This window comes from Oreochromis aureus, linkage group 7 (genome assembly GCF_013358895.1).
Source record: "Oreochromis aureus strain Israel breed Guangdong linkage group 7, ZZ_aureus, whole genome shotgun sequence".
In the NCBI taxonomy this organism is placed as follows: domain Eukaryota; kingdom Metazoa; phylum Chordata; class Actinopteri; order Cichliformes; family Cichlidae; genus Oreochromis; species Oreochromis aureus.
In genome coordinates this window covers 48,034,811-48,060,544 of record NC_052948.1, presented here as the reverse complement: position 1 = coordinate 48,060,544, position 25,734 = coordinate 48,034,811, and the positions used below count along the sequence as shown (strand labels likewise).

Here is a 25,734-nt window from a genome sequence, read left to right as displayed (position 1 = left end):
CTAAGACGACTAGACATCTGGTCTATGAGTGTAGTTCACTGATGTATTTCTTTTATAAGCTGCCTATAATGCATATTAATTAACAATTAATTCTTCTTAATTTTGGTCTTTTCATGCGGTACACTTGCCTTGAACAAGGCAAAAAAAAAAAAAAAAGTATTACAGGCTGATTTGACTCATAAGTTTACAGTGCATATTTCAAAAAGAGAACCCAGTCTTAAGAAACTAAAATCAATTCATATATGTACATTAAAGCACAAATGAAGAATCAGTTTACCATGCAGCAGGTCCAGTGTAACAGCAGTAATTAATTAGGCTGTAGCAACAAGGAAATGGCGTATGTGTAACACTTTATACAAACTGCCTCAACAAGGTCAACCTGACGTATTTCTCAACCTGAGCATGTTATGATTCTGAACCACTGCCTTGAGTCATTACCCACAGTCACACCAATCACTCCCACTGGCCAGAAAGGTTTCTGACTCAGAGGCATCTCCACCCTGCCAGCATTGTTTGCGTTAATTGTCATGCAAAGTAATTGCAATTCCCTGGTGTCCCTTCGAGTTCCTCTGTCCACATTTAAAATCAATCAGCCTTCCATTACTTGCATGGACAGACAGAGCATTTCCTCTCGGAAACAACAGTTGTGAAGCCGTTAAACAAGCGTGCAACAGGATTAAGCAGCATACCATGGGCATTACAGCACACTGCTCTTCCTCCTGTCATTTCCTGTTGATGATCCGCTTTCTTCCATAGCGGCCTAAGTTGGCCTCATAGTTTATAAGGTTGGGTGAGATGTCACACTCACTTAGCACATGGAGAATATAAACTATTTAGGGCTCAAGTGGTAAGTGTTTGGAGAATCTTACTATTTAGAAGCACAGAGCATTTAGATAATCCCATCATCTCCCAGCATGCAAAGGTCAATCACTGATTTATGCCCTAAAACTATTCTTATCCACTTTCAGTGACATGGAAATGGTGGTAAATAATTAATAATGTTAACTTCAGAAAGAAATGAACATTTAGCTCACAAATCATGAGCCAAAGGTTAAATTCTGACTATAATAAATGAAGATAATTTTTGACTGATTCTTTTACGGACAAAGTATTTCTCTCATACAATTCTTGGGCTGATGGTAGTTCAACTGGCACTATGTAAAAAAAAGACACTTTTATGACTTTATAAATGATATCAATCTCAGTAGGTGTTCATATGCAGAGACGGTCTTCGTGTATAACACGACTGTACCTGAAGAGACAACCGTGGCAGCTGTCACAATTCGCCTGATTTGCCATGCTTTGGCACACTGCTCCCAAATTTTACAAAAAAAAGAAAAAGAAAAAAAGAAAGGAAACCTCAGCTTTCAGACCTTTACTTCAGAAGCAGCTTCCATTCAGTGAGACATAGACATTAAGATTCCCTGTTCACACTGAGACTTCATAGAAGAAAAGTTAAGGAGAAGGGAAAACACCATATTTTTCATGTTTTAGCAGTAACTCTACTGGTGATATTCTCTGCAGTGGAGCATGTACCAAAATGACAAGTTAGTTTAGTCTTTCCATCTGCTACTTCAAGATCAGCATTACCAGACAGAGGATTAATACAATCAACCCCAAAACCTGATACAGCAACAAACACAGGAAAGACACAGCTAAACTGAACTGCATGCAGCTGCAAGAAGGACTGTCAACTAGACCACTTCGCAATAAACTCCTTGTTTTTTTTCGAGAACAGCGTTCTGTGAACAGATGAGACAAATGTTGAACTTTTTGACAGAATGTGAAACACTGTGTTTAAATAAGTATGGTATTGCATACATACCAAAACCTCAAATATAAAGCCTGGTGGAGCAAGTTTTGTGTTCATGTTCAGCATCCTGGCCTATAATACTGGTGAGAATATATACAGACTGTATACATGTGACCTCTGTGAGGACAATGGTAAAGCTTCAGATTACTTTAAACGTTCAGTTTCAGATGCTTTTTTTCCTCCTCTAGGATCTGTATAATGTCACAGAGATGGGATAATAATACAGTCAACTCCAGCACACAACTCTGATAGGGAGTGCTGCAGCTCCTTTAAACTTCACACACTGTTCTGCAACAACATAGAAAACTTTTAGTGGATTTTCAGTTCAGTCAGATTGTTCGTCTATACGAGTTGGACAAAAAAAAATCCAAATGGAGCACAAACTTTTCTTGCAGCTGTGCATAAACTACATTAACAACTTGAGAGCACATCTCCAAACAAAACTATAGCCTCTCACTGACAACCTGGGATCAGGTTCAGTTACCTTTACATGTGAATGGCAGGCCATCTTAGATGGGCTCAGTGCAAACGGCTAACAACTGTTCATTCCAGCTGAAACCACTGGCTTTAATAAGTGGCCAAACCAGCTGCACATAGTCTTTAACTAATGGCTCAAAACAGGTGGGAGACAACAAAGGATCCCACTGTGCTGTAATTGCTCACAAATACCTGGATCCCCCATGCACTTCACTTTGACTTGCATGTCTGCACTGAGCCCTCTAGGAGCCACAGTGGAGTGCATCTGTGTAGAGCGCCACAGTGTGGCTAAAGACCATAGAATATATGGTTATGTTTTGTGCTGATAAACAGTAATATGTTACCAGGCATGAATGGCCCAGGATACTCACACCCTGTAGTTACAACAAGTATTATGATAGGTTACATGAATAGTAAACATATAATATAAGTGGATGTGAAGCGCCTGTCTTTTGGCTTCAGTTATTTATTTTGGAAAGTTCCAGTTACTATAAGATTGACGTCTTTCTCATATAAATATATATTTTACATCAAATATGGTGACTGCTAGCTTAGCAGATAGACTGTAACAATACAATGCCTGAGAAAGTAATTGTCTGGCCCATAAACTCATGTAAAAACACAACTTGATTTAAAGTTTATATGCTTTTGAGTTGTTGGCAGGCAGATTTGTCAAAATGGTTTTTTTTTTCCTAAATACCTTCAGACAGCCCATCTGTTTCCCCGCCTCCAGGCTTTGTGCAAAGCTAAAAAGCTACCTAGCAGTTGTAGCCTCACATGTGAAGAAAAGACATGAAAACAGAATATCAGTTTTCTTGCACATATGTCAAAAAATAAGAAACTTATTATTAAAAACGATAAAATATTAATGTAATGTGGTTCTAAAGTATAGAACGCACACCTTAACAGTATTACATTTCCATATCTTCAAAGCAGTTTCAGTCCATTGAATTGATAATTGCAAACCTCACTCCTGCGGTATAACCACATAGAAAAAAATTAAGGCAAAGGGAGCACAGTAGGTGTTAAAAAAAGGGGCCAAAATGAGCTAAATATTCCGCACACACAAACGTGGAATAGATTTTTGTCTGCAGACTTGTTGTGAAATGTTAAGCTCTTCCAGACCCTGACTGCACATCTTGCCAAGTGGAGGAAGCAGCTGCTGCTGGCAGAGAAAACAATGCAGACACTGTAACTACCTTGTTTAGCGATAAATGACAAAAATATGTGTCATAGTTCTCCCAGCCTGTGTGTGTCCATGTTGAGATTAAAAGGAGCACATCAGCGTCTGTTCTCTTTTGTCTTCTGGAGTCGTCTTGTTTGTGTGCAAGCAGGGGCAAGTTGAGATTAATAATAGGTCTAATGATAGTCTTCTCCGAGGTCCGCGCATCATAAATGACTCTAACATCACAGGAAGTCGGTCACTGGGTGGCGAGCTACGCTACACGGCAAAGGGAATTGTCCATTCATACGGAATGATGAGCATTAAGAGTGGAAAGAAAAAGGAAAAAAAAACAAACACTTTTCCCATTTTCTTTTTCATCTTTTGTTTATGACTGTCGGCACCCTTATCTACAGGGTCCATTTCACTCATGAGTAATATCATCTCCAGATGGTCTAAACATGCAGCTGTAACAAAGAAGCCTGTAGTAAACAAGTTAAGGAAATACTTAAGCAGTAGCAGGACAGAGGCTGTGCATATAAAAGCTTTCAAAAGGCTCAAAATAATAAACTCGTTACCGTTACCTTGATGGGATGACAATAAATTAGTTAATCCATACTGGGGTAAGCTATGAATCGACTGGTGAACCACCTCCATCCCTCGTTCGTTATCTCCGGCAAACCCAGGGTTGGAGGAGGGGGGAAATAAAGAGGCGTCCTGAATGAGTTACAAAGTCCTGGCTGTCTGAGTCAATGTGAGGACGGGAGTTTCTGACTGGAGGAGCTGCTCTGCCAGTTTTTGGCCCGGCTCAGAATGAGTGAGTGAGCACAGCTGAGAGGGTGTGAAAGAGAAATGGGAGGGAGGGAGGGAGGGGGTGGGAAGGGGAGATTTGGAAAAGCAGGGGGAGGTTGGTGAGTACACACACACACACACACACACACACACACACACACACACACACACACTTCTGCAGAGCACTGTAATGGGAACAATAGGTAGAGCTCTCTGAAGGCTTAGGCTTAACAGAGGCCAGGGTTCTACAGAGGGCATGACCCCCATGAGCAAACATGCAATCTCCCATTCCCACCACAATGCTTTTTTAACATTAAGACTATAATGATGTGATCATATTGACCTTTCAAATGTGCAATCAGGCATTAATGACAACATAATCAACATTTAGAGTGTATGTACAAGACTAAAACTTCTGCTTTTTTACTCCACTTTATATCAGTCGATGCAATTGATTTATCAGAACTAAAAACCTTACATCTTCGGTGTACTAGTGGAAAAACATCAGCAGAAGGTCGAATGAACACTCGGCTACAAAGTATACTGGAGATTAAGCTGTTTAATTTGCCTTAGCTTGCATGGCTGATTTACTAAATACGAAAAAAATATACACCAGCTTTTGGCTGTCTCTCTATCTTGGCTTAAACTAAGAGTCATTCTCTTTTAAGATAACAACATAAATGTATTTGCAAAATGAGTCATCATCAGCAAAAATGGAAAAAGTCAGTGCATGCTTAAATCTTCTCAAATGTGAGGATTTGCTACTTTTTTCTGAACATATAGATCATCAACTCAAAAAGGTCACCTGAGGAGCTTAGGCTAACCTTTTTCATTTCTTGTGACATTTTATACAATCAAAAATAATTCCTAAACTTACATTATAATAAAGTTACATCTTTTCTGTCTGTGTTTTGAAAACGTTAAATCATCCTTCAAAGTATTTTCAAAACAGCTCTACTCTCTTTACAAGTCGGCCATGCTGCTGGTGATACAGCTCCCCTCTCTGCAGCTATATCTTCCCACGTATTTCTAATGGGTGTCCCGTTTCACGTAGCCCCCCCACCCTCCACCACAGCAAGGTATCGACGGCTAATTCTCACCCTGGTGTCATGGTGGTCCTTGCCTGTCAATAGATGTAGTCTGAAGACAGACATCACAACATTAGCCTGAATCCCTAAAGACCTCGTCTAGCAGAGAACACAGACTCCATAGATGTTTCTATGGCTATCCATTACCATCTGATGCCGAATGAGTAACGTAGTGAATAGGAGTGGGGAGGTCAAAGGGGACGAGGATTGTTTGGCTCTACTGTCTCTCTTACAGGCGCCCGTAGGAAAGTGGATAATCATGGCATCAAAAAAAGGAAAAAAAAAGGAGACTAACAGCCACATCTCAAAAATCGCTGTATTATTTGCTTTTGAAAGGCTAACATGATACCGTGTCTAGTTGACCCCACAAGAATATGCATAGTCGAAGTCACTGGAAGGTTGTCATGTTTTAAGGTGTAGTTGCATTTAAAAAAAAAAAAAAAAAAAAAAAAGATCAAACAAGTTATTATCGAGTTATTCTGCGAATACACATTCACCTCTGTCGTCACAGGATATGAAAAGAAATCAAATCAAATTGCAGCTGTTGGGTAGAAAAAGTGAGTGGAGTTTTAATGAGCTGTCATGAGCACAAGCAGGGAAGCAATGGGTCAGTCCGTTCAGGGAGGTCACAGGACTGTCAAAGAGCCAAGTGTCTCTGTTCTGATTTCATGCCAACTAAATAAAGAGCTATGTCTGTGTGTTCTGCCAAGGCTGCTGTAAATATACCATTATGTAAGGGGAATCAATTTCAACTTCTGAAGGAAGGAAACACGGCTCAAGCAGGCCTCAAAGCCCAGAGCTTGTAACATAAGTTGGCATGATAATCATAAAGGCTAGACACTAAAGCAGAGGTGCAGTAAAGGGGAGTCACACAGTCAGATTTAAACAACCATACTTGCATTTTATTCTTTAGGTTTTATCATTAGTGTGTGATTTAATGTAATATAAGCTTTTTTCAAAGAATGTTTTAATATTCTTCTTCCAGAAAAAGAAAAGGATAACGTTGGTATATTCACGCCTTCCTCCAATGGAAACTGTTGGCTGCCTTCGGGGTGGGGAAATTTGAATCAAACAGTCTAAAATAAACTGTTTTGCTTTGAAAAGCTGCTGCAGGGGTGTAAAGCATACGCGATTTGCAGTGAATGTGCTAATGGATGGGAAAAGACCAGAAGAATCCTTTAATATGTGACTTGTTTTTTTTAAAAGAAGGGTCCAAAGCCACAAAAGACAATTGTAAACATTCCCAAATGATATTCATGTAAGTTCTCCGGTGTCGTTAAGAAACCACAATCATTCTGTTCAACCTATTTATTGCCGTGGCAGCATAAAGGGGACTTAACTCCTAACACATTTAAGTTATTCATGATAACAATTTAACGAGCGAACCTTTTAGAGAACTGACAGCTTTAGTGGCTACTAGCTGCTGGATTGATATTTCATTTAAATGTTAGGGAGTGCTGAGTTTTGGTGAAGGCTGACAGCTGTTGTCACTTGACCACTTGCACATAATGCTGGGAGGTTAAAACAATACATTAGTGATACAGGGATAATGATGCTGGAGGGAAGCTTCTGGAAAGGTGCAGAACACGCAGATCCAAGACAAAAACCTCGAATGGCTTCACAGAAGTCAACCCTCCCACAGATATAACGTGCTTTTAGTCTGGTATCGTCATCACCACACTGTCTGAGAATTTGTTTTGTGTATAACCAGAGACACTTTGAACAGCTAAGCTCTCTGTTGGGCTGGATTGTATCTGACAGGATGAGTGGTATACTGTATTTTTTTAAGTGAATGCATTCAGTCTGTGTGGAAGGAATACGTTGTCACGGTTATGTAAACACACTGGATCACACTATAACAGATTTGACAAATGTGTCGTGCACCCCTGGCTTGGGAGACTGTAAATCTGTGTGGGTCTCCTTGCCAAAGAATTCAGTGATGTGAACTCTGCACTACCAAAATGTTTGTCCGACATCTAAAACGTTTTTGATTTACGTACAGGATGCTGTCACGGGTAATTCCCACACAAACAGTGTAATATCGGATTCCACCCATCAAAGGACTTTTGTGGTAAAAAAGCAAAAAAAAAGGCATGTGATCAGCCTCAAATATCCGCGTTGTTAACAAGGATATTTTTAGATGATGCAGTTTGCTACTTGATTACTGAAATCAATTACAATATTGTTGATGGAGCCACTGGGAGACAAACTTCCTGGCGCTTGAAGATTGCAGTGAGCTTTTCCTTTATCCTCACCAGAGAAAAGAACAAGGAGTGGACTTGACAAAGTACCTGTTGCCCCACTCAGTAATACCTTCTAATATCAGCTTTCAGCACTGATGAGGGCCTCAGGGTAGATGCACACCTGCAGTCCCTGCAGTCAAAATAAGTAGTCTGAGTCAGCCTGGCCTTTGGGAAGCCCTTTGAACCTTTCACACAGGGCTGTGGAGACGTGACTTCTGGTATATTTTGACTAATGGAGGCAGAACAGACGGTTGAATCCATTTTCCCCACGAGAACCCATACATTTAAAAATATATATGCATGCAAGCTTTTCCCTAGCTCAGCTCTTGTGAAGAATAGAAATTCTGAAAACACAAATTATCTTTTCCCTTTAATTTCATTCACCTTGTAAAATGAAGTCGTTTTGGACACGTCTATGAGAAGTATAAATCAGTATTTTCATTTCCTAGATTGCTGTAGAGATGCAGAGAGATTGAGGAGCCTGTCGGAGCAACGTTATTTTGATAGAGATGAATCTGACTGACAGTCATCATTTATCATCCTGGACATGAGATTCCCACCAATGCATTTTCAACTTGGTGACTATGGCTATAAAACAAGAAACATGAATATGGATAACTATTAGGAAATGTGTTTCCAAGTTACACTGTGCACTTCTATAATAATCTGCTTAATAGGGTCAGGTGACTGGGTGAATATGCTGGCTCTAAGATCAAAGTTTCACAATTTTGAGGAGATTTCACCAGTTTATTGAGTTTTAGTTCTATATTCACACATCTGAAGGATGGCTTTGCATTCATTTTTTAAGATGTTGCTGAAATTGCTTGTGGAGATCTCTGCACCCCTTACTCATGCTGCATAAAGACCTCTTCAAATACACTGATTGTCATCTTTCTCAAAAAACCCTTTCTGCACCATAAAACACTCAGGTATGAAAATGTCTGCAATCTGGACATTCAGTTCTTAGTGTGAGCTTCAGTAAGTTGGACGAACAAGTGAGTCTACATATTGATCACTGCAGCATTGCTGTCTACACTCCAAATTCACAGCACTATTCCCCCGACAAAGTTGGCTAAAACACTGCACTGTCTGCTAGAAAGGGATGCGGCGCACTGGGGGCAATTAAATAAAAACATTGGAGAGACAAAGAAATGCAGATGATGATGAAGACTCTCAGTGTTGACCTTCTGCTGAGGTTTTTCCACTAGTACAGCAAAGACATCATAAGGTGAGAGGCTACGACTGCAGTGATAGGTTGCCAATATGTTGCAATGTTGCAGATGGACAGCTATCCACACTCCACGCCAAGTTAGAATCCCCAGTTAATTTAAACACACGGACGTCTTTGTACTGTGGAAGGAAGCCAGCGTAGCTGGAGACAACCCACACAGACCTGTGGAGAATATGCAAACTCCACAAAGCTGATATTATTAGTTGGCATCATCATTTGCCACCTCCCCACCAGTTAAGTAATCAAAGAGACGTGTTGGTTTCATTCAACACTTTTCACATTTTTGGTTTAAAGGTGACAGATTTCAGGATGTCTCGGCTAAAGTCAGGAGAGTCAGTTTGCGCTCTTGGCTTCTAACACATCACTTTTATTGAAATACTCTTTACAACTTCCCAGACTGCTTTAATTCACTGTTCCCACCTTTGCTCTCCTCACCGCCATCATTCAGCTTTTTCTCATGTGTAGCCAAACATTATGTACAATACAGTATTTCTTTTGTGTAGTTTCTCTTCTCATTTGTTGCCTTGGATTTTCACATGAGAATGTCTTAACTAGGATGGATTAACAAGCAGCCTGGGAGCTGTGAGTTCAGGACTCTGTTCTGTTATCTGCCCCAAGCAGCCAAGCAAAGTGAAATTTGAACCGGCTAGGAGAATGTTCTCCACCAAGCATGATTTTTCTTCCTCTGGCAAGATTTATTTTAAAGCTACATATATGCATAGTGCAACCAAACTGATACACACTTACATGTATTGTGTATGGTTTATGGATGTTATTCCTTTTAAAGAATTTAAATTGTAATTTACATTTACCCATTGTATTTTCACCGGAAAACCACAGAAGGAAAAACTAGGTTTTTCACAATTTCACAATTAACTGGAAATGACATGGTAAAGATAGAGAGTAGGGTTGCCAAATGCTGACTTAATAACAGCATACCTCCGAACCTACTCTGGCATTAACATCAGTATACTGATGCACTAAGGCTTCACAGCCTGTTATCCATGACTGAGCAGCTCCTGTAGGTGTAAAAAACAAAAAACAAAACAAAGAAAGAAAACCCCACACTAATAATGCTTTACAAAGATCTAGCATAGACAAAGATGAAATAATAGTTTAAAAATTAACTAAACTCAAACAAATATTGTGGATGATCAAAGTTATTTCTAATTGTGAAACCAACCTAAACGAGCTGCTTTTTTGTGGCTCAAAGTCTATGTAATAAGACCAAACAAGCTACTTTTGACTCCTAAAATATTTCTAATTCAATGAAAAAAAATTGCATCAAACCCTGACATCAAAAACCACGAACATCAGACTGTAGATTCTCACCTGATGTGAGCAACAATCAGAAATGGGTGGCAAGTTAACTGAAATCGTGTGAGGACAGGTTGAGCTGTATGATTCAACTAGAAAAACACAGGGAAACAAGGCTAGGGCTTAGAGCAAACTAAGTAAAATCACAGGAATTCGCGGTACTTTGTAAAAATATGCCACAGTTACTTGTTTTGAGCTATCAGTTGTAGTCCTCCTACAGCAGGGACGACACAATACAATGAGTAGCTGGTAAAAATACCAGCAGAAGCACATAATTCTCAAAAAAGAAAAAAGATTATCTCATGTACTTAGTCACAACCTCCATTATTAAAAACTTATTTTAAATGATTTAAAACATAATATTTTGTTGAAAGGACACAAGGTATAATGTTTTAGTTAGCTAAAGCTAACGTATATTACTTTGCGTTAGCTTTAGCGTTCATATAATGTTAGCTACTGCAAACATTTTAGCCTATGAAACACCACAGGCTATACCAACTGTCTCAAAGAAAAAGGTAATTTGGGATAACTTCAAGTCTTACTACTTTTCTTATTTACAAGTCAGGGTGAAGCTAACGCTGCACTACAGCATCTGTAGGCGTATGCTGCCCCCATCAGTTTTGAAAGAATTGCAGCCTTGGTACATATACCGCCTATGGTACCCAGTGGCGGTCCTAGCCTATTTGGCGCCCTGGGCGAACACTCCCTCTGGCGCCCCCCCCCCCACACACACACATATGAAGACAGAGAAAATATAGTATGCAAACGGCTACTAAACAGACATCATAATTCGTCATACAATGAGAACAGGACAAATCAACAATTGACACTGACTAATTACTATTATATTAATATTATATTATTGTATATATTGTTTGGAGTTTAGTCTGTTACTGTAACTATTTTTACCATTTCTTCTTGGAGGAACTGTAACCCACATAATTAAGAAAGTATTCTGATTCTTAATGTTTTAGGATACATGACCTGCCATTATCCAATGACACATCTGCTTACCTGTATCTTTTGGTCGTTTCTCCTTGTAGGAGCCATAATTAAATGTATTGAATTTTAATGATCACTGGGTTTTCATTGTTTGGTTGCTATGGTGATGTGTAACGGGAGTCACGTGGGTGGTAGCGGTGACATTAAGAGGGCGTTGTCAGTCTGTCTTTCACTGGTTTGATTTTGACAGAGCAGGGCTGGGTAGCTGTATTTTTGTTGACCGCAACACACAACGAGTTTCCCTTGTTGCATTAGAGCCTGTGATGTTTTAAGAGTTTGAATCATGAGCCGATCACATTGCTCTGTAAACTTTTCAAGCACTTTAATAAACAAGCAAGCAATTCCACCTCTCGCATTATTGCGTAAAGTTCTGGCGCGTCAGGCAAATAGGCAGGCTCAGTCCCCGGCCTCTAGCGACTGTGGAAGTCGCTACACTCCTCTTCATTTCTCTTTTTAAACTTTAAAAACGGGTTGTGTGTGAGACTTTAAATCAACAAAATATAAAATATACATTTTAAATTGTTATTGATCCCTTTACTCCTGGTCCTAAAGTGTATATTTATTTTTTAAATATTTATTGTTCGTTTACTTGCACTGCTGTAACTGGAGCCTCGTCGTCTCGTCTCTCTCTATACTGGACTGTATGTAGCGGAGATAACAATAAAGTTTACTTTGACTTCAGCAGCGAGCAGGCCGAGGGCTCTCGCGCTCACTTTTCGTGTATTGATTGATTGATTGATTATGCTTTATTCATCCCGAGGAAATATAGAAAAACATCGGTGCAAATTATAAGTCTGTATCATAATGTCTGGTGTTTTTGTGTTGTTGCTTTGTTTTTATTTTGCGAGTTGGTTATTAGATGCTGCTCCAGCCAGCCAGAGAACCCCCGCCGCCCGCCCTCTCCTCCCTGTGCCGCAAGCAGCAGGCGTACCCGCAAACGGAGGGCGCCCTTACTCCCAGCAATTGGGCGATAGAAAACCGATCGGTGCCTATGCCATCCCCAATATGCGCTGGCATGATGTCGGGGCAGCATGAGTACGAGCAATTTTTTTTTTTTGCCGATGCCCTGATGCCGCCCCCCACCACGATGCCGCCCCGGGCAACCGCCCGTGTCGCCCGTATCTAAAACCGCTACTGATGGTACCTAAGTGCTGCCCCGCCCCCCAAGTACTGATGTGTTTTAAGAATTTTGGTATCAAATGGTGTTGGAAGTATTGTTTGTATGACATCCCTAACAGCTAGTGTACCATTAGCCATGAATATTTACAGGTTTCCATCTGGTCAAACACATTCTGTATGAAATATTAATGCCTAGTTTACTATATATGTTATTAATTCTTTTGTCAGAAATAGTTAAATGATCACAAAGCATATTTACAAAAATGATACCAATGGAAGGAAAATTAATAACTTCTTTCTTCTCAAAATCAATCACAGCTGCAAAAACTGTAAACCATAAAGTGTAACTTGTAAAACACCCATATACGTTACCTATATATATATATATATGTTGTCATGGGTGTCAACCACGAGAAGTATGACATATATATATATATATACATATATCATATATGTCAACCATATATATAGTATGATATATATATATATATATATATATATATATATATATATATATATATATATATATATCTCCCACAGAAAAAGAGAAATTTGCAACTGAACTACAAGCAGCTTTGTGCCTGTCGTCAGATCCTTCACTTTGAATTAAGTCCAAAAAGCATATCATAATGACACTGTCTAAATCAAATACAGATGTATTAGTTTTCATTATTGGTATGCAAAAAGACACACCTGGGTTATAGTTTAGATCCATGGGATGCAGATGAAGACGCGCCCCCTCTCAGGTGAAGGCTGAGGTAGCGAAAGCCACGCTCTTGCTGCTTACTGGTGACCCCCACGTGCCACTTCTTCATCTGTTCTTGTTGTGCACCACTAGCAGCTCTATCACCCTATTTTTCTGCTGAAACACAGTCCGCTGCACTTCATATTCTCCCCCACCTCTCTTTGCTTATCCTCCACGTCATATAAGTCTTCTACAACTTCATTTTGCTAAGTCAAACGCAGGTCAATGTGACACATCGATCAGCGGCAGATAGGCGAGGTCAGGCCAAGGCTAGTGTGTCTGCATGCCTCTCAGGAAGACTTTTTCTCAATATACAGTATACTTCTGTCAAAGGAGCTGAAAGAGCGGAGGAAGCACATTTTTGAGACGCACGCGAAACGACTGCAGGACAGAAAGCGATGAGTGAAACGGCGAACCGGAGGCAAGATGGTGTGTCTGCTCTTCTCTGAAGAGCCCCTGAAGGAAGTGAGTGGGGTGGGGTGGGAGCTAGTGGTGGAGGGAGGTGGGTTGCATCATAAATCAGGCGTCCCTCCCCGGAGTGGGACCTGTAAATCTGGTGAACGAAGAATGGGCACTCAGCCGAATGATTCATCCACAGTGCTCTATAAATACTGCTGTAGGGTCGGCAAGGCTGCTGCTACTGGTGGCCAAGAAACCCAGAGACACTGGGGTTTCTCCCTCTGGACGGAAGGTCTTTAATAACCCCCTTATCTTTTTCAGTCCAAGCCAGACTTGTAGGTGAACTACACATTACTTGCTTCCTTTAAGTGGGAGAGAAGCTGGCGGAAAAGGTATTTAACATTTAACACCAACACTACCTGTTGGGAGTCAAACACAGGAAAAAAGGGAAAAAAAGACATGTGGGAAGAGATCTAAATATTTACCCAGAGGAAAAATCAGTTTACATACCATTGGTCTGGACATTCATATGAACTGACCCCGACAGACAAACACAGTATAACAGTCCAGCTGAAACTTACTTCAGTGGAGGCCCAAATGTGTACTCACTGAAACCTGGCCTATCAGATACATGGTGGGGGGCAGGGGTTGTGGAAAGACATTGGAGTGGGAGTCTGATAGTGGACATTGGTATGCAACTTTCAAATACCAAGCCCCCCCTCCCAGAATAAGGCTGTTATGTAAGCATCTGTGCTTCCTGTCCTGCTTCTGTCTCTGGCTTAAACTGTTTTCTGCATTTTCTTGAGAGGATCGAGAGGCATGGATTCTTACAAACGGGGATGTAGTGATGCAATGGATACAAGAAAGGAGGAAGTCTGGAATCCTAGAGCCTAAATGAGAGTGAGGAGGACATCTCAAACATCTACTACATACAAAAGGCATGCAGCATATTGTCTGGAAATGCCGGCCTCCCTTTTCCTGCTTTTTGTCACGTCTGTCCGATCCAGATGTAACATTACAATTATGGCGTGTTTAGCTTTATGCTAAACAACACATGTACCACTTATTGTCCTTCACAGATCGAATGCAAAGTAGTTTGCTTGCACAAGCTTGTGATTTATCATCTTTTGAATGAATGACAGCTAATGGAGGACACACCATTAAGTGAAACGCCTCTTTTGTAAAGTATGAAAATGTAGCAGGCGACATTTCATGTCCATTCATCCAGCATGTTATCCTCTAGGGCTGTTTTTGCAAATGCCTTTTCCCATTTACCAGCTGATCAATCATGGCTTCATGAAAAATGGCCCTAGTCAACACAGGGTACAGTCTGAGCTATTATGTGGACTCTCATGGGTTTTATTTCCACCACTAAAACACACAAACTGCACATTGTGTTGTTATAGAGAAACGTAAGTGGGCTGAAGCCACTAATCAAACTGCTGTTGATTTGCTACTAACATATAAAACCAAAAACTATATTTATGTTGCGTTTTGCGTAGGAAGTTGCCTTCCTGCGCAGGAAAAAAAAAAAGTATTTTGTTGACTGTCAAACCATCAAATTCAATGTGCAGTGGTTTGCTGTTGATATTGCAATCCCTCCTAACAATCATTTTACTTAAATTTGTTGAATCAAATCATTTTTATGCTCTTTAGATATTGTTCTGATATGAAGTTTCAATCACCAGTCAGTTAGCATACTCTAGTGTAACAAAGGAAACAATGTGTATGACAGACTCTTTCAAACCAAAGATGACCAAGTAAGTGTGGCAATACATTAGGTTCTTATTTCTACAGTGAGAGGCTCAAATGGCTGTTGTTGGTTGGATTTTGTTAAGCCTCAGTCACACAGGCCTAGAGATCAGCTCCTGAACCCCTGGAAACCACCGGTAGCTAACGAAGTTAGTTAGTATTCTCTGACCAGTTGCAAGTGGTTGTGATGAAAGCCATAGTCTTATCAGTGATCCTCTGGCAAACATTGGTTGCTAGGGAAAGATGTATATTCTCCAACCGATTGGTGACTGGTTGCAGGAGATTGTTGGCAGTCGCTTATTTAAACTGGTCACAGAGAGGCAAGTGGTGTGCACCAAAAACCTTGCTATTGATTTGGTCGCTAAAGGAGGGTCTGCATGAAAGACACAGACTGGTCTGGAAATATTGGCCAACTACTCACTGAGCAATAGTAAAACTATGAAGAACGCAACACAAACCGGCTTCCAAATAAACGTTCCACCTTTTGAAATGTGTTGGCTGCAGCAGTAAGGCACAATATTAAGAATACTCTCTGTTTCTGGTTTCCATTTCATTTTTTCTACTTCCACTAGTGCTCAGTCAGTAGTTAGCAAGTGTCCGCGGACAAGTCGGTGCCTTCCATGAAAACCACACAACAAAATGCTCATAACCAAAGACACTCAGACACTTTCACTTGCAATATTTTTAATGCAGTACCACCTTTATGACCAATTTCCTTCAGCAACCACTCACTAACCAGTCAGGAAATACACATTTTTTCCTTAGCAACTGGAGGTTGCCCATGGGTCACCGACCGGCCTTTAGGCCTCTGTTGACTAAGACCTTAGAAATGTGGGATAGCCATCTCACTTTGTGCTGCTGCTATGACCTTCCTGTGTTCTACGAGTATTGTAGCATGAAATGACAGTCTTATCGATGTGGAGTGATAAGAAAAAAAACAACAAAAAAACAGAATGAACCCACACAATAGCTGGAGATAAAATATTCAAAATGAAATGTTTTTGGATTCCACAGAGAAAAAAAAATAAAGTTAAGTTGTGTCTGCAAAGCCTTGTTTGTATAAAATCCTTGAGCTATAATCAAGATCACACCAAAGAAAAAGCAGCATAGAAATAAACAGAAAAGCCTACCACTCAGTAATGGGCATCATCGCTCTGTCTGGGTACATCACACTTTATGTCATACCCAGATTTGTTAGATCTGCACAGTTTGGTTTGCAATAATTGTTCAGTCTGTAGGCTGTGAACAGTTCCCAATTTAATGGTTGCAAAACCTGAGTTATAAAATGTACAACACAATTTATACCCTTTTTCCCCAATTACAATGAAAAACGTTAGTGAAATTAACAAGTCTCTAAGAGTGCAGTGTGTGTGTGCGTGTGTCATTACAGAGATTCTCTGCTCTCTGAATTATAGTTGACAGACAGATGTGCGCTGTCATGTGGAGGAGGACGAGTCGCACATTTCAGCTGGTAGTTTGAGTTCCTTTCAAAATGTGCAGCTTCTTGTGTTTCACAGTCCACTGAGATTCACAAAAGCAGCTCTCTGTCATTTATGTGAAACTGCAGCACAAAATGACAACAACAACAAAAAACTCAATCATTTACTTTTTTTGGCAGGCGTAGGACTCCTGTATCCTTCATTTGGGGTAAAAAAACAGAATAGCGCACATGCTCTGGTTTTACAGTTGCCAGATGCAGTTTTGGCTCTGGCTATTTCTTTCAGCATTGTTTGCTAGCACAAGAAGACAGGTCACATAGCGGTCTTCTGTCACTGCTCTGAATAAATCCATCCATGGTACACTTAAGAAAGATGTCACTGCAAAGTGGATCTGGATTGTTAGCACGGGAATATATTTTACAAATTTCAGATACCTCCTTAATCACTTTAGTGATTGAGGTGCAAATTCCATACATCCTTGTCACAGAGACACGTAGCTCAGTTTTTCTCTTTAATAAACCAAATAAGAGCAGGCAAGCACTTTTGTCATTCTATGGATGATCAAGCAGCTTGGGCTCCAGCTCCGACAGCCCAAACTCCTGTGAGTGTGGGACACCTTGGGGAACTTAGCGACATTTTTCTACAAAGCCACATGAAATCAAGAGCAATTCCTGCTACCCTTACAGCTACCTTTGAGGAGGAAAAAAGATTATACTTGTGCTTTGAGAGCCAGCAAAAATTTCTACTCTTCAAATCAATTTGCCAGTCAGTCAGAGTTTCTTTTCCAGCACCCTGTCAGATGCTTTCAGGGAAAGGGAGCTGTAATCTGTTTGAACAAACCCTTCAGACCTCATAATGCTATACTACCACCATTCACCCATACAGGGGAAGTGATCCTAAACACGGCTGACACCGGAGAGCCTTTTAAAATCACAGCAAGCCAACGTCATCCAAACATTTTTTCAATGATAGTAATGCGTTTTCTAGCTATTTCAGCAAACTGCAGAGGAAGTTTACAGACGCTGTTGAAAAACTTTTGAACTAAAAACGTGATTTGAGCTAATGCGATGGACTGTCATTACATACAAAATATAGTAGTAGCCAAAAACATAGGATAAATTAGATACCCACCTCTAAGCTCACTTTGTCACTGGCAGCAAGACTTTGCCTACTATTGCCAGCCATCAGTTAGCCATTTCCACACAGAAGGAGGATAGTGAAGACAGATTTTAGTTGGACGCCACTTCTGGTTAAAGATGAATAATTTGGTCAAATGTGCATTTATTCTACTGGCCACTGCCATAATTTGCCATAACAACTTTGTTCTCTTCTAACGCAAAATTTAAGATAATGCTTGACTTTGTCATGGTGCTAGTGAGCCTTGAGCTAAATGCTAACATCAGTATGCTAACAAACACATGCCAAAAAAATATCAATGCTGTTATTTTGTTAATAATTCATGTACTTCTTTTATTATCAATATTTTAAATATACATTTGATTTCATTTATTTATATTTTAATGACATATTATCACATTTTAATAAGAATTTAAAAATTGCAGTGATTAAGTGACAAAACCAGAGCAATGACCCGTGTTTAGGAATGCTGTTCAGTTAATGACTTCCAGTTAGCACTATATGGTTGTCCAGCCTGCAGTCTCATTGCTTTGGCACACTCAGTGCTCTCATAACATTGGTTTTTGCCAAAGCAGACAGCTGTTTCAGGTTAAAGCACTCAAACAGCTGGCGAACACAGGGTAGCATTTAGCTGCTAAATAAATCTTTAAAAAAAGAAAACGCCAAAACAAAACAAAAAAACAAAATAGGCCAGTTAATATGAGATTTATATTTATCTTTTGGGCAGACACATCCCAAAATTAATGGTAATGTGGCTGTATTACTATTACTTCTTGATATTTAAATAGGCAAGCATAAACTGTAATTTATGAGGTGATTAGGCCAACTGACCAATGTCAACATCGTCACAACTTGTTTCTGCTGCCCTCAAGTGGTCAAAAAGAGGCAGGGCACATTCTGAACAGGTCAATCTATAACAACTGAGCCTTAAATTACATATTTTGGCTAAGTGATAAAATGATTGTGTAGAAAAATGTAAACGTATTGTATACAGAAATACTTACCCATAACTGTATAGAAAGCCGTTTCCTTTTTCGCAAGATAATTGTGCTAAATAAAAAGTTAAAAACACCATCAAACTTACTTAAATTGTTCAGAGCAGAAAATACAACAAGCACCAATTTCAGTAGCTTTTTATAGTTTTAGCAATCATTTCAGCTTGTGTTGAATATTTTACATTAGGCCAAAATGACGGACTGATCTAACAGATAGCTACTGGGATAACTGTATAAAAAGAAAAAAAAAACATCCCAGTGTTAATACGATGCATTTGGTCTGTTATTTCAGTAACCTTCATATCAGATGCTTCATCTTTTCAGAGTTTGTGCCTCAGCACTCAGTTCTAAACACTCTCTGAAAAACAAACATCCTCCCCCGAAGTCCTTCCTGGGGAAAAATGTCACTAATGAGGCACTGTGTGGTTTTGGAAAACACCATTCTTGATGTTGGATGTTACATTAGAGAGAACTACTCAGTTATTGAATTGTGGATCTAGAACATTAAGGAGCATTTAGTTTACAGATGCCATGAACAGGTCAATACGAAAAGGTTATGGGAAGAAACTACTATTGTGACTTTTTACACACACACACAAAAACAAACCAATCCAGTGGCTATTACTTTTTTAATAATATTAAATCATCATCAGACACACTTACTTTAAGCTGAGCATTGACCCACGATGTGTGTCTGAAGGTGGCCTTCTGTCTCCAAGTGCACTAAAAAACATCCCACAGGCTCTGACAAGACAAACTAATGGGAGATGTACAGTGATACATGCAGGAGGAATTGACAAAATGTCTTCATATGCAAATATCAAACTAATGGGAGATGTACAGTGAAGGTTGACAGCTTCATATGCAAATATCAAACCATTAGTTCTACAGGCAACATCATTTTGCCAAAATAATATCAATAAAATCTATTACACTTATAATGCACGAACCAATAATGTTGCTCACATTGCTCCTAGATTTCTGGAGCATTAGATGCTGTGTGGGCACTATGCGTCCGAATGACGATTAAATCATCATATCAGAACATGGAGTCTGAAACACAGAAAGCATGCTCATCTCTGTCTGTTTAATTTGACCTAATGTATGTGTGGATTGACTCATATTCAGTGAAGTGGGTGTAGGAGGTGGTGTCGGGTGGGGAAATTATTTGATTTTCACAAGCTTTTTCCATTTATGTAGCAGGGAGCTGCCTCACTGTGTATGCTGTTTGGTAGCTGGGTCTGCTGCACATTAATGGAGATGCAGACAAGCACCTCTGTTTTAGCTTTTACAGCCTAAAAAGAGATAATGTGTGTAAATAAGCTATGGCCAGGAGTCCCACAAAGTTGCATTTTACTTAAATGAACAAAAGTTTTCTCAGTCTGAACCTTCAGGTAACGGTTAGGGTCGAGAAAATCAAATAGTTTTTGATGTGTGTAAGTTATGATATTTATTTATCTGCCCCGTTTCAAAAGCTAAAAAAAGAGAAATAAATCACATGTTGGAGTAGCAGAGGTTTAAGGCTTGGCATGGGATTAAATAACAAAAATAAAAATACATACAAGCTTAAAATATTACCAACAAGGTATAAAACTGTGTGGGTTTTTTTCTTTTGCATTGCAAATTAATGCAAAGGAATAAGGAGGAAATGTGCGCTCGGAACATTTGCTTCTCTTTGGATAGCAGCTTGAAATAGAAGTGCGGATAGAAGTCGTGAGCAGTGTTATGGGGTTAAAATAGCACCTGGTATTTAGAGACTTCATAAACACGAGGCCACGGTAGCACTACAGATGGATGCATACGCACATGATATCATGAGAAACCGATTGGGTCTGTCAGCCCTGTGAAATAATCACGACTACAGTAAAAAGACATTGGGCTAAAGTTTAAAGCTGCATCGACTGCCTTCAGTCAGTGCCAATATAGAAGAAGCTATCTGTGACTAATAGGACATGAGAGCCTTTATGAAAACCACCTCCGTGTGTCCTGACACTGAAATGTCAGCACAGCAGATTCATAAGTGTTCTTAATGACTCTACAGGGGCTTCTTTAACCTTAAACACTGCTGCCTGTGGGCTTATATTGTCACTCTGTCATATTTCTTAGCCACAGTTTTTTATTTGAAATCTTCCATCCATCACTCACTCATCAAGTTTGAGTGCTTTTAATTTAGCCCCACACTTTCTCATAAAAGATGGCACAGCGGTCCATGGTCTTGAAATTGCACGTCTGTCTTCAGCCTCCAATAGTTATCAGTACTATTAGCCCGACATTCAGTCATTAGTTCAAGTTATTTAATAAGAAGGCTGACGCAAAGTATTAGGGATTCCTTCAGTGTTATACAGCACGGCCAGTTTGCGTGTCATTCACTCAAACAAAAATAATGATACGAATAGTCTCAGTTTCAAGTTTCGAGCTCTCTGGGACTCTTAGCTTCCTAACGCATGTGAATACAATTACATCAGCATGATTATCGGAGCAGGCGTCCACCTCAGTGACAGATGATACCCACGGGTCTTCAAGGTGCCCTCCCCAGAGCTGTTGATCAGACACAGATGGGAAGCAATCACAAGAGCAGGATTCAATTATTATCCCCACCAGCTCTAAAATGAAAATTAAATATTTACACGAAATATATTGAATAACTATCAATGAGGATATTTTCACACAGTAAAGGACTCCAAGCATTTGGACTTTTTTTTTTTTTAGAAGCTCTTCTCTACTTTTAGTTGCAGAGTGTTGGCAAACACTATCAGAAAACAGTATGTTAAAATATGTTTCCCACTAAAAAAAAATAAAAAATGTAAAACTAAGGTTAAATCAAAGTCATACTTGCACTGGACTTGCACATTATTTCAAACAATATTTGAAAAGGACATGAGGTCATGTTAACTCGCAGCACAAAGGCTAAAAACTTCTGGAGCTGATATATTTAAAAACTTGCACATTTTCTGTGTTGTAATGAAACAAAAAAGTCTCATTTTTAAAGTTTCATATCAACCTTAAGGTCACAGATTTCAAAAGTTTTTGTTTTTAGGTAGCATGTGGCATTTTTACTGGCATTGCAATGTCTAAGAAAACCACATGAGGGCACTATACCCTTTCTTAAAAAAAAGGCCCCAAAGCCGTAGATTTACTCAAACCCAGAAAAACATTAAAACACATTCACTGTGAGAAAATGCTGAGAGATGAATTGCTTATAAACAACAGTTTGTCAGCTTTTCAGTTCACTCACTCAGTAGCATTTAAGCTCGAATCTATCCACAACAACATGACGGAGTTTCTCTCATGAATGAAGGAGTGGCAGTCTCTGTAAACGAGCAGAGTACTATTCCCTTAATTAAAAAGCAGCGGTTTGCTCGGTGACAGAGCCGAAGACTGAGCCTGGGGGCAAACACAGACAAAGTGACACACTCGGAACTCTTGCTGGAGCTTTGTGCTTTTTGGAAGCTTACAAAAAGACGTGCATGCATTTTCTCCATCAAAACCACAGCGGGCAGTCTTTCCAGCTCAGATAATTAATCACAGTTGGGTGACAGGGAAGTGACATTTAGCAGCGGCTTAGATGTGTAGAAAGAACGAGCAGCGTATGCCTTTTTTGGAAAGATAGTCGTAATTTGCTGCTCTGCTTCCTCACTGCATTGTTCTGAGCTCTGTCATGCCATGCAGAAATATTATGATGATGATATCTGACATTCTTGAGAGGATTTAACAGCATTGCAGGAAATAGAACTGCAGCGCGATCCTTGTCACCGGGACTTTCCGATGTATGGCCTACATCTAGACAACACTTTCTGTCTATGAGAGCTATAGCACCTCCAAGATCCTCCAGTTGGGAGGAGGATCCACAGGCACACATTTGTCACAACATTACTCATGTAGTTTAAAAGTGTCCAGCACATTCACTTTGTTGTTATTCGCCTTCTCCCTAGCTTGGGCCCATGAGAGTTTGCACACGTTGTGACGTGTCAGCGCTGTGGCTGCTGTTTAAAGTTTGGAAAACAAAAGGTCCACTGTGTCTGTACCGGTGTTTCCCTGTCAAACAGCTGAAAATGAAGACAGTCTAAATATTGTTTTCACTGTGGTGCACTCACCTCGTAAGCCCCCTCCCCTTCTCCTTTCTTTCTCACCTCCTCAAGTTTAACACACACATCAGCCAGATGCGGAGGGAAAGCTAAGAGCTGAAAAACATCACAGAGTGCTCAGCACAGGTGAATAAAAGTCTGATGTGTTTTGCAACTTTTTTTTCCAGTTCCTCCGAGGCAGAGTAACTAAGTAAAACTTTCCAGAAAAGCTAAAAATACAGAGAGCCTCCCCTCCCTGTATTGAAGCGGGATGCTTCTATTCAAACCCCTTGTTGTCACACTGCTCAAATTTAAACCTCATCACCACGCTTGCAGACAACAAGCATCTCTGTAGAGCTCTTTCACCTCATTTTGCATACACCCCTCTCATCACTTTCTGTCTGTCTGCCAAATCCTGTCTGTATGCTGTGTTCAAACTGCAGGGCCGCATTTAGACCAGTGGAATAAATGTGTTGTTTTTCCCCTTTCATTTGCTCTTTCTGCTTCTCTGAGACTTCTTTATTAGCTTCCTCATAACAAGCCATGTTCTTGTTTTCCATCAGTACGAGGCTGCAGTGGATGACGCCGGATGGGAAAAACTGTTTTGTAGTAGAATGCCGAAAACTCTCTGCCAGGCGGTTCCATCCTAATTGAAAGACCCTTATTGTGAGCAAGTAAAGTCACATTTTAATCCGCATGTTCTGGTCTGTGTGTAATTTTACAGCATCTCAGACACTGCCACAGCAAATCTGCCTTTAATAGTTTAAAAATGAAAGCTTATAAGGGACACTGATGTCACAGCAGTGAAGTAAGGCCCCATGTGTAAATCAGAGGCCCCAGTCACACTGACCTGGAAACCAGTTGGCAACTACCTGACAAATACAGCAGCTAGGGACAAAATTTGTACTAGTCACTATGAAATTGATTGCTAAAGCCCCAGTCATGCAGGCCAAGCGACTGCTCAGTGCTAACCACCAATCACTGGGGAAGAATGTGTTTGACCAACAGGTTGGCGAGTGGTTGGCGGAGGTTTCTGGAGTCACTGGGTAAAACTGGTCTCAAAGAACAAATAAAAAAACGCCCAGAAAAACTCATTGTGATCGCTTTGGTCGCTAGCAAATTTCTGTGGTCAATCAAAGTTGCGCCTTGAAAGCGTTCACCTCTTGCAACCTATTTGACCCAACAACAGCCAGCAAAATCCAGCGACTAACCAACAGGTGGGGAAATGCACATTTTTCCCTAGCTACCAAAGACTGCTAGTGTGGGTCTCAGGCCTGTGCGATGGAGGCTTAAGCCTAATTATACAGATTACATTAAGAACAGAATTGACAAGAAGAGTTTTGAGAAATATGCTTGTTTGTGGCTGAGATTTAGGTAAAAAGATTGATGTAACTCTCATTTATCTATATGGTGGTTACTTTAGCTTATCCTGGAAAAAGGGTTTCGGTGTGAGGGTTAAACCAAGGCACAAGGGATTAACTACAAAGACTGGTGGGTGAAGTTTATTAACTTTGGACAAGCAAGTTCACAAATATCCTCCCAAACAGTTTCCACACCTTTTAATAGGAAAAATGGCAAAAATCATTGTTTTGTAAAAGGTTGAATTTATAAATTCAATGCTATAAATATCTCAATTTCACAGCTGTCTAGAAAACTTAGCAGGCTTTTTAGCTACTGGTGGAAATGTTAGCTACAACAGTAGATACTGCTGTATGAGTAACATTAGAGGTGAGTGAGAGGTGAGCACATTTAAACAACAGAAGTTGACCCAAAGTGATTTAGAGATTTCAGCAACACTGTCCATGTATTTACTAGGTATCAGATCAATAGCAAAATTTGCAGCATTGCACACTACTAGGTGACATTACTTAGTCATTTCACTTCCCACTTTTGTATTTGTGCTGGCAGCACACTTTAGAGATACAGCACAATGAAGTAAGTACTTAAATTAACAACCCCTGAATTTACAATTGAATACAATTTAAGTTTATCTTGCCTCTCACACTTTAATCTATCACAACAATGACTATCAGCACATGTTCTTTTGTACAGTACTGTACAATCACTGCCAGATGCATTATGAAAATACACTTGAGCTCGCTGCTACCTTTTCACTGATATAGTTGGCTGTAAAACCTTTAATACGTACTCTAAACACCGGAACCTTTTCCCTGCAGCCTTTAAGTCATTCCAGCAGTTCTGAAACAATGAACATCATATCAAGACTGAAACTCGGCGAGCTCTGAACGATATCGAAACGCATTTCGCATCACTTAGCACCACAAATGAAACAAACAGCTTTATAAAAGCCTCACTTCCCAACAGAAGTAAACGATATGTAGCTTATGATGAGTCAGTATTACAAGGCAGCTGGAAACTGCACTTTACAAGTAGAGAGAATACACACTGGAATTTTAAAAAAATTCCTTTTCCTTCTTACAGAAGTTGTAAAGAATGTATTAAGGTGTACTCCCATGGGAAAAAATAACTGTAGAGGTAAAGACTGGAAGAAATGTACCACATATTTTCTAAAAAGAAAATTATATGTTTAAACGCATAACCAGTTACTGTTCACGTTCTTCTTCTTAACGATGCCTAAAATGAAAACAATAAAATACGGCAGCTTTGGCCCACGTGGACTTAAAAGTTGTCGGAGTAATCGAATTGGTTTCTGAATTTTAGCAATTCTCGGCTAGAAGTGACAATAAGCTAATTTGTCTAATGCTGAAAACCTGTGTCGAACTAGTAATAGTGAAGTGTGATACACAAAACTTAATGTTTTCACTTCTCTTTTTACATTTTTTTCACAGCTGAAATGCACCCCGGATTTAGAAAGACGGGTTTATGTTTTTAACTGAACTGTTGCAGGAATGGAGCCGATGCTAAAGCTAAAGCTGTTTTTAGGAGACTTGAACTTGTGTGTGCAGAAGAAAAGAAAGAGCCAGTAATACAAATTAAA

At 39.8% G+C, this 25,734-nt stretch overlaps 1 protein-coding gene across 6 annotated transcripts in view; it reads right to left on the bottom strand.

The window, feature by feature from the left end:
- Positions 1-25,734, bottom strand: part of arhgap24 (Rho GTPase activating protein 24) — a 76,370-nt gene that overhangs the window by 20,449 nt on the left and 30,187 nt on the right. Inside the window, exon 1 of one of the 6 annotated variants that reach the window (XM_039615230.1) lies at positions 12,938-13,402. The exons of 2 other annotated variants lie outside the window; for them this stretch is intronic. In XM_039615230.1, the coding sequence (XP_039471164.1) occupies positions 12,938-12,959 (22 nt within the window). In that variant the 5' untranslated portion in view covers positions 12,960-13,402. Of the gene's footprint in view, positions 1-2,990; positions 3,010-4,036; positions 4,265-11,137; positions 11,158-12,937; positions 13,403-25,734 lie in introns of those variants that run through there. 3 more of the 6 variants (XM_039615234.1, XM_039615229.1, XM_039615235.1) reach the window with 3 other exon arrangements.